Source organism: Erigeron canadensis, chromosome 3, assembly GCF_010389155.1.
Source record: "Erigeron canadensis isolate Cc75 chromosome 3, C_canadensis_v1, whole genome shotgun sequence".
In the NCBI taxonomy this organism is placed as follows: Eukaryota; Viridiplantae; Streptophyta; class Magnoliopsida; order Asterales; family Asteraceae; genus Erigeron; species Erigeron canadensis.
In genome coordinates, this window is record NC_057763.1 from 38777487 (window position 1) to 38794022 (window position 16536).

A 16536-nucleotide genomic window follows, 5' to 3' on the forward strand; every position below is an offset into this window, starting at 1 on the left:
TACACTTTAAGTGAATTCTAACTTTTAAGAATAGCTGCTAAAAAGGATTTTTATGAAGTGAAAAATACAACTTATGTTAACTGTAAATGTTATAACCAGCGTAGCAGCTTTCCTTACGGTGTAACTTACAAAATATGGACGAGCATATTGAAATAAGATGCCTAGCTAGTTGACTACCAGCAAGTCTGCAACTTGCATTATAAAAACTTTGCATTATAAAAATTGCCAAATGAACAAACTGCAAACTTGCATCGTTAAAGAATATTAGGAAAACTGAAATACGATACAATTAGATTGACAGTGATTATTATACTCCATCATAAAGTTTGATATATATATATATAACAGGTGCTTAAAAATGTTTATAGACGAAGTTTCTTGACTCGTTCGGGACTAAAGGGGAAAATACCGAAAATACCGGTACCGTTCCGGTTCGTTATCGGTACCGGTACCGTCTCATATGGGACTAGGATCGATCGGTACCAAGTTTTGTAGATTTTCGGGACTGGTACTATCGATACTGAGACCGTCCCGGTCCCATGCCCATCCCTAATATATATCCAGTTATCTATGCCTATTCGGCTATTGACACGTAATGACACCCACTGCAACCTCAAACCAAAAACACCTCCACCTGTCAACCTCAAACCAAAGTGTCCACAATACACATCCTCCACCTGTCAACCTCACAAAACACCCCCTTGCACTGGACTTCATATATCCCAATTCAGCCCCATAACTGCAACCATCACAATCAAACAAAAAATGAGTCAAGGACAACCACGACGACCTCAAACCGAAGACCAAGAACCCATCAAATACGGAGACGTATTTCAAGTCTCGGGTGACTTGGCCAACAAGCCCATCACCCCACAAGATGCTGCCACTATGCAATCAGCTGAATCCAGGGTTCTTGGTAAAACACAAAAAAGCGGACCAGCCGCTGTCATGCAGTCCGCGGCTTGTGTTAATGAAAGCCGCGGAGTGGTAGGCCATTTTGACGTGACTAGTGACACTAGTGATCAAGGTGTCACTGTTTCTGATGCTGAAGTTGCTGGTCTTCATATTGTTACCGAATCCATTGGCGGCCAGGTAGGCAAATATTCTCAAAAGAATTTACTAATTAAATATGTTTTTTGTCACAAGTTTTTCTTTTGTAAAATAATGAATATCAAAAGAATAATTTGAACTTTTTGTAACATGACTTGGAATTTGAACAGGTGGTGGGACAATATGTACAAGCGGGTCCAGTATCAGCTCCAGCCGAGCCAGCGAAAATAGACCCAATTGACCAGGTTACAATTGGAGAAGCACTAGAGGCTGCTGCCATGTCTGCCGGAGAGAAGCCTGTGGAACAGAGTGACGCTGCGGCCATACAAGCAGCAGAAGTCCGAGCAACGGGTCAAATGCGAGTCATGCCTTCTGGCTTAGCGGCTAAAGCTCAGGCTGCAGCGACACAGAACACCCGGACCATGCGTGATGAGGACAAAACAAAGCTTGGAGATGTGTTGGCGGCAAGTTTTTACTAATTGATATTAAAATTCTGTTTTGACTTTGTTGTATAATATGCATGCATGGTTTTACTAATTAATATGAACGATCGAGCATACATGTATATACAGGATGCGAGTACGATGCTGCCTCGAGACAAGCCAGTGACGAGGGAGGACGCGGAAGGGGTTATAGGGGCAGAGATAAGGAACAAGCCGGATTTGGCTACGTACCCGGGTGGGGTGGCGGCGTCCATGGCTGCAGCTGCTAGGCTCAATCAGAAGAAGTGAATTGGGCTTCATCAAAATATACTAAGCTAGTTTGATAGTAGTATATAGTCAAGGTAGGCTGGGTGTTTATGAATGTAGGGTCGAATGGCAAGACAATATGGCACGTGGTATGGTTTATGTTTAAATCTCTACTATATATATATGTATGTAACTTTTGCTTTTCACTTTACTTCTTTGTGTTACTTATAAAGTAACATCGATCATATGCAACAAATTATGTCTACTATTGCAACAATCTCGTCAAAATCAAAGTTAGAAAACAATTTGAAGGGTCAAGCTACTAGAAGAGAAGATCATTTCGGACTGGATCTTGAGTAATTTGAGACTCTCTCACAATAGCAAGAACAAACTCAAAGATTTGAACAATAAAAATCTAAAGAAAAGCTACAAACTCAAACTGATGATGATGATACCAATATATAGTTGTGAACTTTATCGCTTCTTGCAGACCCCAACAGTCCCATATGATAACAGAAACTATATTTTGATATAACCATTATAGCCTAATATAATTAAAGAACAAAACGATGTAGGAAGTAGTATGAAGTCAGAACATAGACAGAAGTTTAGAACAACATCTGCTTTTGGCAATTAATTTACGAAAACAATCCATATCTACCTAAACACAAATCAGTTATTTAATTAGATAAACTGAAAGAATAGGAAAAACAAGCCAGCCTTTGGTGAAATGGAAGATGAAAACAGACCTGATCTTTTTCAAACGCTCCAAATCATCTCTTAGTTTCATGTCGAGTGCATTAGAGGTAACCTGGGAGTACTTTCCATCTTTGTAGTCCTCCTTTCTGTTAAGGAACCAGTCTGGAATTTTATACTCACGAGGGTTGGCCACAATTGTCATTAGGTTGTCAATTTCGGCATTAGACAGTTCACCGTGCAATATAAAGTTGACATGAATTTAACCCGACGCAAATACAAAACGGGCAGTAATCAAAATAACGATATACTTAACAAATTAGACCACGCCTTTCATATACATAAGGAGCAATGATGCAATGACAGCAACTAATTAAACAACTTTCACGAAAAATCAAGCATTGTTTTACTGTTTATAAAGTGTCACCTGCGGAAATAGCAACGTGTTTATATATCAATGGAATCAAACAACTTTCACGAAAAAAAAAACCTGTCCTCGATCAAACAAGAATCAAGAGAAAAAGGAAGAACCCTACAATCGACAATGTGTTTATATATCAATGGAATCGTAAATGCGTACGGTCCCTAAATGGGCCGGGCCTCATTAGTTTTAAAAGCTTGTTTTAAGATGTGTTTAATGAAGATTTTAAATACGAGCACTCAAATAGTCAAATATCAATTTCATTTACATATTTAATATAGACAACAATACATACTTAGACTGAAAGATGATATAATTAATATGGCGTGAGTGAAGAATTCAAGGGCAATGCTGCATGTAGAGCGGACAATTCCGAAGATGGTAACATATGCGTCTCGGTTTTCTTGGACTTCGTTTTTGTTTGAGAAAATTCAGAGAATTGGCTGGGTGGTTGAAAGTCTTGGTCTTACAAAACGAATCAACTTGGTTATTAGTTTGCTTGAAAAGCAATTAGGATCATTCAAGCTTGTAAAAAAGCAATACGTAAAAAAAGATTTCACGTTCTTCAAACATTGGACTTGCCATTTTGGTTTAACTATTTTGAGGTGCCAACGGGCTTTTTAGTTAAAACCAAATGAGTTTTCTTTGTTCAACTCTTGACACTAATTCCTCATTTGCCTTTGCTTTTAGTTAAATGACGAAGGAGGGTATGTGTGAATATACACGTGTAAAGATAAAGTGACGAAGAAAGTGAAGATGTGTTAGTGCATGTCACATCAAGAATTAGTAGTTGAACTGTATCCAATATCTAAAAAAAATGCAACTATTTTTATTTTAAAATGGAATAGTTATGAAATCTTGATGAACAGGAACAAACTATGTTCTCAATTATAAATGAGGACTGCTATCATAATTACATACTACAGGTATTCATGTATGTTTTCCTCTTCGTTTATTTCTCCGACAAAAATTTAGAGTTTGTTGTGTTGTTTATTAAGCTATTTGTAATTATAATTGGTAATAATACTAAGAACAATTCAAATGTCAATGACCAAAAAGCTTTGAACTATTCTTACAGGTAATTTGGTGTAGTTGCGAGAAACCAAGACCTTTCAAAAAGGTCTCTAGAAAAACAATAACATAAACATTGTAATTAACACTCAAATTTTGTTTCTAATATATAAGAAAACGACTCAGCTAAGGACCCGAGTTTTCAACTGGCTTCAAGATTAACTTAAGTAAAGCACAACAACCTTCGGTTCCAACAAACCTATGAAGTCATACTTCGATTGAAAATGGTGCTGTCAAAAATGTTCTGCCCCAAATAGTTAGCTATATTAACATTTACATGGGCTCCAAAACCATATTTTAAATTCCACGGAGCCCATGCGACATACTTGCCCAAAAATCACAAGTATGTATTTACAGTCAGTAAACACCAAAAATTACACATGCCTCCGCAGTATGAAGCAGCATCATTAAGCCAATAACTCTAATAAATAAGCATCAGTACTTTATCTCACCATCTTCCATTTTACAACACTCCACCTGTAACAGATGAGATTCTATATGTTTAGCAATACAATATTTCAAACCAGCAGAAATAAAGACCCGGAAAAAAAAAAAAAACTAACATACCTTTACGCACTAGATGCAGCTCAACCCCTACTAAATGCAGATCAAACCAGGAGTAGGGAATGAGCTGCAATGTTGGGCACTTGAATCAGATAGCTCAAATGAGCTTTTACAAACTTGGTCCTGCTCGGATGAGCTTTTACAAACTTGTGGTTCCTTTGAGATACAGTCATCATCATCAACAAATGGAGTATCAGCATCAGTTGCAGCAGGTTGAAGGTTCAAGTCAAAAGTAATCTTGGAAACACCTTTCAATGTCAAAGGAGACATTCTAACTGAATCAACACTATTGTTGACCATAGCAGATGCATTATGTTCATGGGTTATATCACCTGATGACCCTGGTACTGCATCTGCAGTCTCTGAAATTTGAAAATAGGTCATGTGTATTTCAGATTCGAGATGTACACCAGTTTTTGATCATAAACTATTGCATTTGATAATTAGATTTCTGAGTGAAGGAAAATAAAACATCATCATGAATATTATAAATAAACTTTGGAAATCTTAGACTGGTGACCATTAAGTGGGAAAACAATTAATGCATGAGTTGATTAGAACTGTTTAATTATTAGCTGGCATTAAATTTTAGTACCAAACATATGAATATCTATTTCGACTCATTTGCTTACGAAATATTAATTTGGGAGGGATTTCATCTCAAACGAAGTATCCCAAAGTTCACTCGATTGATAACATCTTAACCTACTTTACTCAAAAGTTTATGCTAACGTACTAATAATGCTTTTGTTATCATATATAAGTAAAAAACACATAAAATATATAGCAATATATAAAAAGTAGAAGATTTAAATTGTGTTAAGGTCAACTTGACCTGACCTGTTTCGACATGTAGGGAAAACAGCTTACCCAAAACTCATTTTACCCCTTACGACATGACCATTATGTCACCTCTACATATGACACGAGAAGTAAAAACAAGAATCAGCTATAAAAGTAAAAAAAGAAACACCATTTTTCACAACTCACCAGCTACCAGACTAAGATTCTTATCAGCAGATTGGTTATCGAGAAGTGGTTTCTGAAGCATATCTGTACCGGGAAACACTATCATACTCATGCACTTCATTTCTTGCCTTTGTGATTCTTCAAGAGGCTTAAAGCCAAACACCTTGGTCCATGTTTTGAATAGTTCAGGGATTGCAGGAATGATCAGTTTTCCAACACCAAGAGTACTAAGAGCCTGAATAGTAAATACATATTTTCAGAGCATTAATGCTTCTACTAGCAATTGGCAAACACATAAATGTTATGTTGGTATCTTATTTATCTGCAATTGTAATTATTTATTAGTTCAAATTTCAAAATAAATGCAACGAAAAACTGTTAGTATCGCTATGTTGCAAAAAAAATTCCTGAGTATGGTCCATCCAAATCATGAACTAATCAAGCATGAAAACACCTACAAGTCTCACTTAAAAAAAAAATAACAAAAACTTGCCAAAAAACATTGGTAAATAACTAAATATAGTTAAACAAAACATGACATAAATCATTTACAAGTTATGTAGGCACAGAATCACATCAGAGTAATGGGGTTTCTAGAATTGTTTTTGGAACTGATTCTCCCAGTATTGCAATATGTCATTAGTTGATATGCACTTAGAGAAATATTAAAGATATAAGAGGAAATAATCATATGAAGTTCAGTTAAAGATACAAGAAACATACTTGTTCAATTGCATCTAAAAGCCGACGACACATCCCTTGACGCCTATATATGTCACGAGTTCCAATAAAAGGCATTTCTGCCAACTGATGCCCATGGATCCTGTTATAGTAAGAACATCGCATGTATAAAATAAGAAACAGCACAGCAAAAAAACCTCAAAAATTTAATATTATAGTAACACAAGTAACCTTATCGATGCTACTGAGATCAATTCACCACCTCTCTCCAAAATTGCTGTGAAGAAGCCAGAATAATCCAACCTTCTGAAGTTTGACCTGTAAGAATTTTCAAAACATGAGAAAAACATATTAAAATCCACGGGGTATATCTTTAAGGTGTTAGTAGTAGACAGCTCTGATATTGATTATAAAGCCTTTTTAAATACAGAACTTTCATTACTCGCAAGCCATCCAAAACTAAACATCACTGGAGATAGAAAGAAAAAATAAAACTGCCCCCCTTTCTTTGAACATTCAAACATGAACGTGAGGATGTGTATAGTTTAGGATTCGGTATAGAACATTAACTACAATCAAAACTGGTAAATCAAGTCATGTAAAAGATATTATGTAGGCTGCTTATCAATAAATAGATGCTATTCAGTATTTAGGTCTACACGGAAAAACTATCCTTTATTTGGTAAGCCGCCTATCTCAAAACATGGTAAATATATTTAGGTATTACAACCATACCCACAGTTGTAAACAACATTGTGAATTCTGTTGACTCCACTTCTCTCATCCATAATAGGCACAAAACATTCATCCATAACAGAGAATGCAACAGCCAACTTGGAATTGCACTCGACCTTCTGCTTATCATCAAGAAGTGCGGCAACTTGGCTAACATCAGAGCGCTTTAGTAGAGTCCATGAAAACCCATCTTCAAGTTCAAAATTTAACCCAAGATATGCCTGTAGTCGCTCATGTATCTATCACAAAAGATAGTTAGATGTGACGCTTGCAGGTGAAAACAATATTCTGAATGCAAATTAAGGTCGTTTATGCTATATGCATATCTAAGAACATGAGAAAGTGATATATAAGATATAAAAGATGACAAATGTTCATATAAATAATTGGATAGGTAGATCTAGATTGTGTTTTGCTTCAAACAGATCAAATCAAATAACTTAGCTCAAGGAAAATCAACAAATATAATGAGCAGGTGAAACTTGCCAAAAGCCTTTTAACGATGCATACAGCATCCTAAATCATTTTATTTATAATTCGGATTCTCATACAGTAATAGGTATTGTTTTTGTAATCAATATACAGTAAAACTTATAGATTCGGAAAAAAAAAGAAGGTATCTGCGTATCCAACCAGCATGTTTCAACACAAACTAACAGAAATACATGTCTCAAAACAGATCCAATTTACCTAGTTACTCAATTCACCAATCTTGCCACCTCTACTAACACACTTAAGCAGGTAAGCCAAGACGGATCTCTTGCAAACATTATGTGTTCTTGGACTCAACATTACACATACAAACAGACCAAACTTTTAATACAATATCAGATGATTTTTTTTTGTTATAGTCCAAAATTATATTTCAGATTTAGTCATTTAGAGATCTAGAAAATGAAGCTAAAAAACCAAAATGCAAACCAGAATGCACAACTGCACATATTCAAATGAAGAATCCCCATACCTCCTGGCATTTCCTCCCACAAAACGATAGGATACTAGAATCAACCTTTGCTGCATCTTCTTGTAAGCATGTGTGATGGACTGTAGAAAATAATAATTGGTAGGAATTAAGAAAGTAGAGAAGTAAGTGTGAATAAAGTAGGAAAGATTAATTACTTTAAATGAGTAAATATTTATTGCTTACATTTTTCTTCACACAACAAGCACGCGAGCATTTCAGAATTTGGCTGATGAGAATCATCCATTTGAGCAGCACCCCTGACAACTAGACCACAGAACTTGCAAGAGCAGTATACACAGTGCCAATCACCAGACGGGAAGTTCTACAATGCATGCAAAAACCATTAAAATCACTACACTAAAGAGCTTAGTGTCTACATCTAGCAAACATATACATATAAACCATAATAACTTAACACCAAAGTGCTTGTCTGATTATTGCGATTTGTAGTCACCACGATCAGTTTTTAATGTTTAGATACAATACATTATGATTCTTATTATCTGATTAATTAAGAATCAGATTATCAGATTAGTATATTAGATCCATAATACCTATAATGTATATGAACAACAAATGGTAAAGCAAAACAGCCTAGTTAACCCTTCTTTTAACCTAGACTGATAGACTTTACTCTCAAGACTCATCTCATAAAACATATCTCAATCAATTACAAGAATAATTTTGTATTAAACATTTACTACTTTACTGAATTTTTTTTAACAATCACAATTTGTTGATCATCTGTAACGGTAATAACATGGAGCACTTATTAGCAAAAAAAAAAGGAGTCAAGAAAGTGATGTTTGTTACTTGGATATCAAGGCAGCTCTGATGGAATGTCGACGGACAACCATCACAACAGATCAAGTCACCACCATCTCCACAAAAGTTGCATGTATCGTCGCTAGGATCGTCCCCATCAACACTAACATAATTGAACTTAATGCTAGATGACTCCTCTTCTTTCCTCCATGCTTCCAACAAGCACTTTATAAGAGATGATCCAGACGGTAAAGATATCTTTTCAAGTCCCTGGGCGTCTTTCCCTCCACCATGTGACACAAACCTTGATATATCCATAATTTCATTACAGCAATTACATTGAATCCCATCAACGTTAACAGTTCCCTCAAGCAACCCGCTTCTCAGTCTACTTTCGCCATAATGCAATTTGCTACCTGGTATGATAACACCGGAATCTATAAGCCACGACAAAAGATTCCGCTTTCCACTGTATAATGCAGAATCGTCATTGTCTTGATTTAACCCCTTGCTAGTGCTACGAGCAAGCAAACGTGGCTTTCTGCCCTGCCTATCTTTCTGAGTTACCTTTGGTCCTCTATTAGCAGACTTTTGTATTGCTTTCTTCTCTTTGTTCTCCTTGTCAAGTTTCTTTTTATGGCTCTTAAGTTGTGCCACTCCAGTGATGATTATTTCAGCCTTACATTGATTCTTTTCTTTTTTCTTCTTCTTCTTCTTAATATCCTTATCGCTTCTTACCTTCGAAACCGACCTAAAAAGTACACTCAGTTCCTCATTAGATATTGAAGTAAATGCGGAAACTTCTTCATTACAAGCGACACCTTTTTCAATTTTCGATTTAAGACTAAAATACGCTTTGGTGACAGACCAATGTGTTTTCCCTTTCTGATCAACATATACCGCATCCAAATATTGTCTATTTTGCCTCGGTCTATACTCGATCGTCCAACCTGCCTTAATAATCATACTAACTATTCGATCTCTCACCAACTGCTGTTCCATTCGTCTACTGTCAGCCCCTCCTATGCTATTTTTCAACTTTAAAGTGTTATTATTTTTATCAGTATCTTCGGCGGTTGTCGGAGCATTATTTTCTTCAGAAATCTTGACGCTTTCTGTATTGTCACCAGTGATCTCAGATGAACCATCTTCATTTTGCACATTGCAAATCTTTGGGGTATTTACGGCAACTTCACTTTTCAACTGACTGTTGTTCATCTTAACCACCATAGCCTTTGGCTTTCCTTTATATGCTTTAGGCCATTTACCATGACATTTTAGATTTTTACCCTCAACTTTAAGATCTCTCCCAAGACGCTTTTGCTTCTTCTGTTGGTTGCCATTGCTTTCATCAACCTCCTCAACGTCATTGTCATCTAAACACTCAGATTTTATTGTTGTACTTAAACCAGTCTCACTATGCATCTTTGGAGGTCTCCCAAGACGCTTTTGTTTCTTCTGCTCTTCACCAATCACCAAAGCTCTTTCATCAACCTCCTCGACATCATTTTCATCTAAAATTCTAGAACCAATCTCACTCTGCATTTTGGGAGGTCTCCCGCAACGCTTTTGTTTCTTCTGCTCTTTACCAATCAGCAAAGTTCTCTCATCTACCTCCTCGACATCATGTTCATCTAAAATTCTTTTACTAGAACCAATCTCACCCTGCGTCTTAGGAGGTCTCCCGCGGCGCTTTTGTTTCTTCTGCTCTTTACCAATCAGCAAAGTGCTTTCATCAACCTGCTCAACGTCATTTTCATCTAAAATCTTTCTACTTATATCAATCTCACCCTGCGTCTTAGGAGGTCTCCTGTGCAATTTTTGTTTCTTATTCAGTCTACCGCTCGCTTGACTCTTGTCATCCACTTCCATATCAAGCTCAGTCGGGTCAAAACATTCCACTTTCATTTGTCTCTTAAAACCAACCACGCTCTCATTAAGTCTACTCTCATCCACCTTAGCACTCCCACTCGTCATCTTAACACTTGACCGCAACACCCTGCTACTAACTCTAACTCCATCATTTTCGACTTTCACCTTTTCAGAACTCCCCACAACTTTCCTCTTCCTCCCTCTTTTCCCTTTTTTAGCCCTAATACTGCCATCACTTTCCCCGTCCTCTTCATCCTTAATCTTCTTCGTTTCGCCATCAACATCACTAATATCCTCATCCATCAAAATATTCCCAAACACATTAATAACCTTTACATCACCATCATCTTCCTCAACAACACTCTCAACCTTTGCATTCACATCCATCTCCAACGCCATCGACGTTATTTCCTCATTCAAACCAGAATCTAAAACGTTCAAATCCAAAAATCCAGACTTTTTTTCCAAAACTTCTTTTTTTGGACTTGAATCAATCAAAGTCTCCTCCAAAATCGACACCGAATCAATTTCGTCACTCGATCTTAAACGCATCTTAATAAAACCCTACATGATACCATATACATCATATCACACACATAATCATAAAAGCAATATAACATTAATAGCTGTAAGCAATAAATAATAAGTATATTATATATATATATATATATATACACATACATAAACCCTAATCGATTGGGGAATAGCTGAATACGAATCAAATAATCAGGTAACAAAATCTGTATATATAATAGATCTGAAAAATAGGTTTAATGTGAAAAAAATTACCTGATGATCGGATAAAATAGAATAAATTATGTGAAATTCAGATCATTTATAAGCGTAACAGTTGATTTAATTTAGTTAATAATAAAGGGGGATATGAATTGATTACAGAGAGAGAGAAATAAAAAAGAAAGAAATTTGGGGGTTTTAGGTTTTGTGTGTATCTGTGTAATAATATTTAGGGCGGGATTTTGCAAAATTTTGAGAGGGTTTTGGATTATTTTATTCATATCTTTTCTCTCTCTCTTTTTTTTTTTTTGTAAATATGTGAAACTTGAGTTTCCCTCCATGTGACTTTCCAGTTTCCAATAAATATTAGTAACACTATATGTAAACCTTTGGAACATTTTAATAATTTGGTTTATGTTTTGGAGCATGTTTTCTAAGATTTTATGTCATGTGTCAGGTGATTTACATGAGATTTTCTAAAAAAATATATACAAATAAATAATAATAATAATAATAATAATAATAATAATAATAATAATAATAATAATAATAATAATAATTGATAGATAGATAACTTACCTTCTGACAATAAATGTCAATCATAAAAATTGTTTGAATCAGCTTCTTGCTAAGTGATGTGCGTCACATAACGTAAATCCCCTTCCCACATATTGCCTCACTCGTTTTAGTCGAGCTTTCTCTTGTATTTAGAATTTACAATTATTATATAACTTAGTTAACAGTTAAACACATCTTTAGTAGTTAGTTCGATCAACATGTAGTGCTTTTTGCATACTAGATAAATAATTTATGATGAGAGTTTCATATGTAGATGTCTTCTTGTAGAAATTCATCTTTTTTGCTAATTTTCGGTTCAAATTTTCATCATATACTTTTTACGGCACATTGATAATAACAAAATGTTACCAAGAAAAAAAAAACAAATTTACTAACTTGTGTTTTGTTAAACTGGTTTAAACGGTGTATTATCATGTAATTTTCTTTTAAGAGCAATAAAAACCAATAAAGTTACACCCTATATAGAATAAACTTTTGAAAAAAAAATCATTGGGTGGAACTAGTCGAGTTATTCATCATGATATACTTTTTTGAGTTACACTCTTCTCAATATTGGCACCTATGCGGGAAAAATACATCTGATCTTTGGGTGTTCCTTGACAAAATCTCGTGTACTAAGATATACTCGGCACGAAGTGTCAAATGAATATTTTTTGAGCTTTAAAAGGCGGCTAATATTCAAAATCGCTAAATATTTCGAATCATAGATTAGATGATGGTATTTCGGCTCATAAACATCCTTACCCGACTAATTTGTTATTGCCACAGGATTAGCTAGTGTTGCTTTCTTGTTAAAATTTTCTTGCTCTAGACTGAGTCTTCCCAATTTGCTTGACTTGACCACCCCGACCCACCATTTTCTCATTTCTATTGTTGCAGGGTTTCACCAAGATAAATCATCGTCTCCTAAGATCCTTTACTTATTTCCAGTTTTGCCTTCATTTAATGTAATAACGACTTTGAAGGTTAGAGAGGTTCGAATCTCTTATTCGATATGAAGTAAATTTGTATGCCAAATAGTTGGTTAAGAGTGTTTAGGACTTTAGGTTAGCTCATTCACAAACGCTAACGTTTCTCTTACACAAGACTACAATGCAGGTAAGATTAAGAGTGTTTAGGTTAGCTCATTCACAATTGCTAACTTTTCTCTTACACATCTTAATAAGGTTAAGCCAAATAGTTGATATTTTGCACCTTCAAAGTTTATTTTTTGTAGTCTTCCACTTATGACTATGTCACATACATGTTCATTAGCTTATATTATAGAACTCTATTTACATATAATCAGATATAAATACAAACAATTAACCTTTTAAGTATGCAACACATAACCCTCCCTTAACAAACTATTGCAACAAGTCTAAGCCAAACAGTGAACATTTGTGTAATCAGCAGAATCATGACCAATCCTAGCCTATTCTAAAATCATACTTGTAGGATCCTATCCTTGAAAAAGCACAAACAGGTAATTAAATCAACATGAAAAACTTCAATAAGACAATACAAGCATCTTAAAGATTTGATCAAACATAAACATAAACTACACTTCTGGAAATCTCTCTAATTTAAATTTCTAAATAAGAAACCCAATAGTCTCAAAATAGGCAACTGCCAGAAACAGAGATTCAGAGTTAACGATCAAAAAGAAGTTGCACCAAGACAACAAAACACATGACATAAAATGAAAACAAGTATTGCCTGTTCCGTTGCTCACTTCTTCTTCTTGGCGGCATCTCCTGCCTTGGTCTGTACAATCAGCAAATAACATGAAATTATCACCTTGATCATTAGAATCCATTTTTGAATTGGTATCGTTACATAAAATAAAAAGTTGATAAATCACCTTCTTTACACCTCGAATCTTCTTTGCTCTGTTCTTCCTTTCCTTCAACTGTTTCCTTGATTTCTCAACTTTGGTGTCAAGTCCATTCTGCATATATATATTTCAAAATATTAACACCTAATGTAAAAGACACATCCAATTTTTTTTTTTAAAAAAAAGATGATCTTCATTAAACAGCATAAATTAGAATGCACAAAAATAACTAAAAAATGTGTATTCAGAAGCAATACGATTTTTTCTGGCAACAAATACTGATAAAGAGGTCAAAAAATTACCCTGATAAGCCTATACTTTGGCTCAAACTTCTTGGCATTCTCCACCGAATCATATATTAAACCAAAACCGGTTGATTTGCCACCACCAAAATGAGTTCTGAACTTGAAAACAAAGATGGCATTTGAGTCTTTCACATCATACATTCTAGCCAATTTCTCCTTCAACTCAGCCTTCAACAAAACAAATTATGAAATCAAAAAATAATACCAGATAAGAAAACTTGACATAGCTCACAAAGACTAACAAAGTTAGTCAACTTATTACACAACAATAAATACTAAAAAGCTTCATAACCATATCATACATAACTTGGATATCCACACAAACATCCAAGACTTGTACAAGATAAACCCACGCCTTTTAAAACATGTAACAAAACTATATTTATAAGCCGAGAATACAAATAACTAAAGTTTGTACCTTGGAGACGTTAGCCCTGCCGGGGTGTAGCACATCGATGACCTACATCAAGACAACAAAAACATAAGCAAGCAATCAACAAATATTATAATTAAAAAAAACAGGAATTGTCACAACGCACAAATTGTTTCCTTGACAGAAGCCTGTTTGTCATGAACTTCCTAGTACGAATAGTCACTGCTTTGGTGTCCGCCATTTTCACTACAAAACAAGAAAACAAAAACAATATAAGAAACCAGAACCACTGATAAAGCTAAAAAGGAAGATTTTCAAACACGGGGAGAACATTACGAATTGTATCTTAAGCAATTATCTGATAGTAGTATTTACATAATTCAAATAATCTAAAAAGAGTGTTCAGCTGAAATATTAACGATTCTAGCAAAACACAAGTAGCGCCATGTAAACGCAAATCTTTCGAAAAATGCAATCCCAATAATACACTCAGTGGCCACTTAGTCATTTACATAAGTACAATATAAAACTTGAACCACTAAAGGCAATTTTTTTATAGCATTGACAAAAAAACTGTAACAACTTCATCTAACACATAACTTCATCTAGATCTAAAACTCTAATTAACCTAAAAAAAACCTAAATCTTGAACACTAATTTTTCATAGCTTGTAAACTATAAAGAAATGTAAGACTAAGCAGCCTACTGTAAAACTATATACATATACATACATAATAATCACACTTGATAACATTCATCTGATATACATACATATATATATATTCAGTTACATATAACAAACAGTTAAAAAAAACCTTAAAATGTTACAAAGAAAGTAAAAAAGACAGATTTTTATAATATTACTGGCCTAAAAAAAGAGCAATAAAGAAAAAGATAAATGAATATATGTAATGAAATTAGGGTTTAAAAGATAGGATTTATAATGAGCATGTGAATACCTGATATTAGGTGTTCCGGTTGAAGACGGCTGCTGCTGCTGCTGCTGCTTGTTGAGTAGTCGGCAAAGAGATATAAGAAACCCTAAAGGATATATATAAATATTGCAAAACATTTGTATCTATATATCCCATGGACCTTTATTTCTTATCACTGAGCTGGGCTGGGCTGATTTTTATAAAGTGAATTGTATATTTGGTTCACTGGCCCATTTATTCTCTTATCTAGATTTTTAATTTTGCCATATTGGATTTGGGCAGGGCGGTAGTGTAAATTTTATTTTTAAACATGTTAAAATGTAATTAAAATATTTGTGCATGACATTGTTTTAAAAAACATAAATTTATTATGATTGAATTAAATTTAAGAATAGAAATAAAAATTATTTAAGACTTGAGTAAACTAGACGATAATTTAAACAAGAACCAAAATTAAAGAAATAAATCATCTATAAATTTTCTTTTAATAACGAGTTAGTAGTTAGCAATTAGCATAAGTTTTTAGTTTTGATAATATGTGTCACACCCAGCCCATGGTGGTCCCAAGCGGAGGGTGACTTCTTGAGATCACAATCACAAATTATAACAAACGACCTCTAAATGAGACGTTTTGAAATATTATTGATATAAGAAACCAGGATCTTACATGAAGTATACAAAACTTATACCAGAGATTCTACAACATGATTAGCTTAATAGAAAAGCTCTTGAAAATCTTTGTTCTTTAGTGAATGCATATCCATGTTTCTTCTAATTATACTTTGAGTAATTCGTTCCCTGAAAATACACTAAAATACGTCAACATAAAGTTGGTGAGTTCATAGGTTTTCGATAAATATTTATGTAGACCACAAGACCGTTGTTTACCAAAGTGTCATAAGTAGTTTAAGAACACTTCAAGAATTTTGTCATTGCCCTATGTATAAATGTTATGATGTTTCCAAGATTTCAATCCTTAAAAGATTATGCATAGGCAATATGTAAAAAGGATTGTTTTGTGTCCATAAAAGAGTATAAATAATCTTTAAAAGACTATATCACAACATGTTTTCCAGAAAAGCCGAGCACATAATTCCTCTAGAGATTTTGGTGGACTGCAATAATTCAATGACAATGTAACGCATACAAATATCATAAGTAGTAGTTTCGTATGCTATGCCTTGAGTGCCAATGCCTCAACATATTGTTTACCCCTCTAGTAGTGTTTCACTCAAGCACTAGTTCAAATATTATATGCCCGTTTCCCAAGTTATCATGACTAACTCGAGCATGGGTGTCAACCCCAATAATACTAT

General features: G+C 34.5%; 3 protein-coding genes across 3 annotated transcripts; 1 reads left to right on the top strand and 2 right to left on the bottom strand.

Moving 5' to 3' along the window:
* The first annotated feature begins 765 nt into the window (after nt 1–765).
* On the top strand, nt 766–1781 carry LOC122594531 (late embryogenesis abundant protein D-34). The gene is made up of 3 exons (XM_043766976.1): nt 766–1092; nt 1221–1514; nt 1623–1781. The coding sequence occupies exons 1-3, from the start codon at nt 766–768 to the stop codon at nt 1779–1781; spliced, it is 780 nt and encodes a 259-aa protein (XP_043622911.1).
* Nucleotides 1782–3953: 2172 nt separating this feature from the next.
* LOC122592101 lies at nt 3954–11029 on the bottom strand. Its single transcript, XM_043764311.1, has 9 exons — nt 8654–11029; nt 8024–8162; nt 7841–7920; nt 6877–7115; nt 6373–6459; nt 6184–6283; nt 5482–5695; nt 4495–4853; nt 3954–4404 (listed from the first exon to the last, which is right to left on the bottom strand). The coding sequence occupies exons 1-8, from the start codon at nt 11027–11029 to the stop codon at nt 4525–4527; spliced, it is 3564 nt and encodes a 1187-aa protein (XP_043620246.1). The 3' UTR covers nt 3954–4404; nt 4495–4524.
* A 2231-nt stretch (nt 11030–13260) lies between these two features.
* On the bottom strand, nt 13261–15350 carry LOC122592954 (40S ribosomal protein S24-1). Its single transcript, XM_043765289.1, has 6 exons — nt 15245–15350; nt 14452–14531; nt 14331–14372; nt 13910–14080; nt 13635–13721; nt 13261–13537 (listed from the first exon to the last, which is right to left on the bottom strand). The coding sequence occupies exons 2-6, from the start codon at nt 14524–14526 to the stop codon at nt 13502–13504; spliced, it is 411 nt and encodes a 136-aa protein (XP_043621224.1). The 5' UTR covers nt 14527–14531; nt 15245–15350; the 3' UTR covers nt 13261–13501.
* Nucleotides 15351–16536: the final 1186 nt, after the last annotated feature.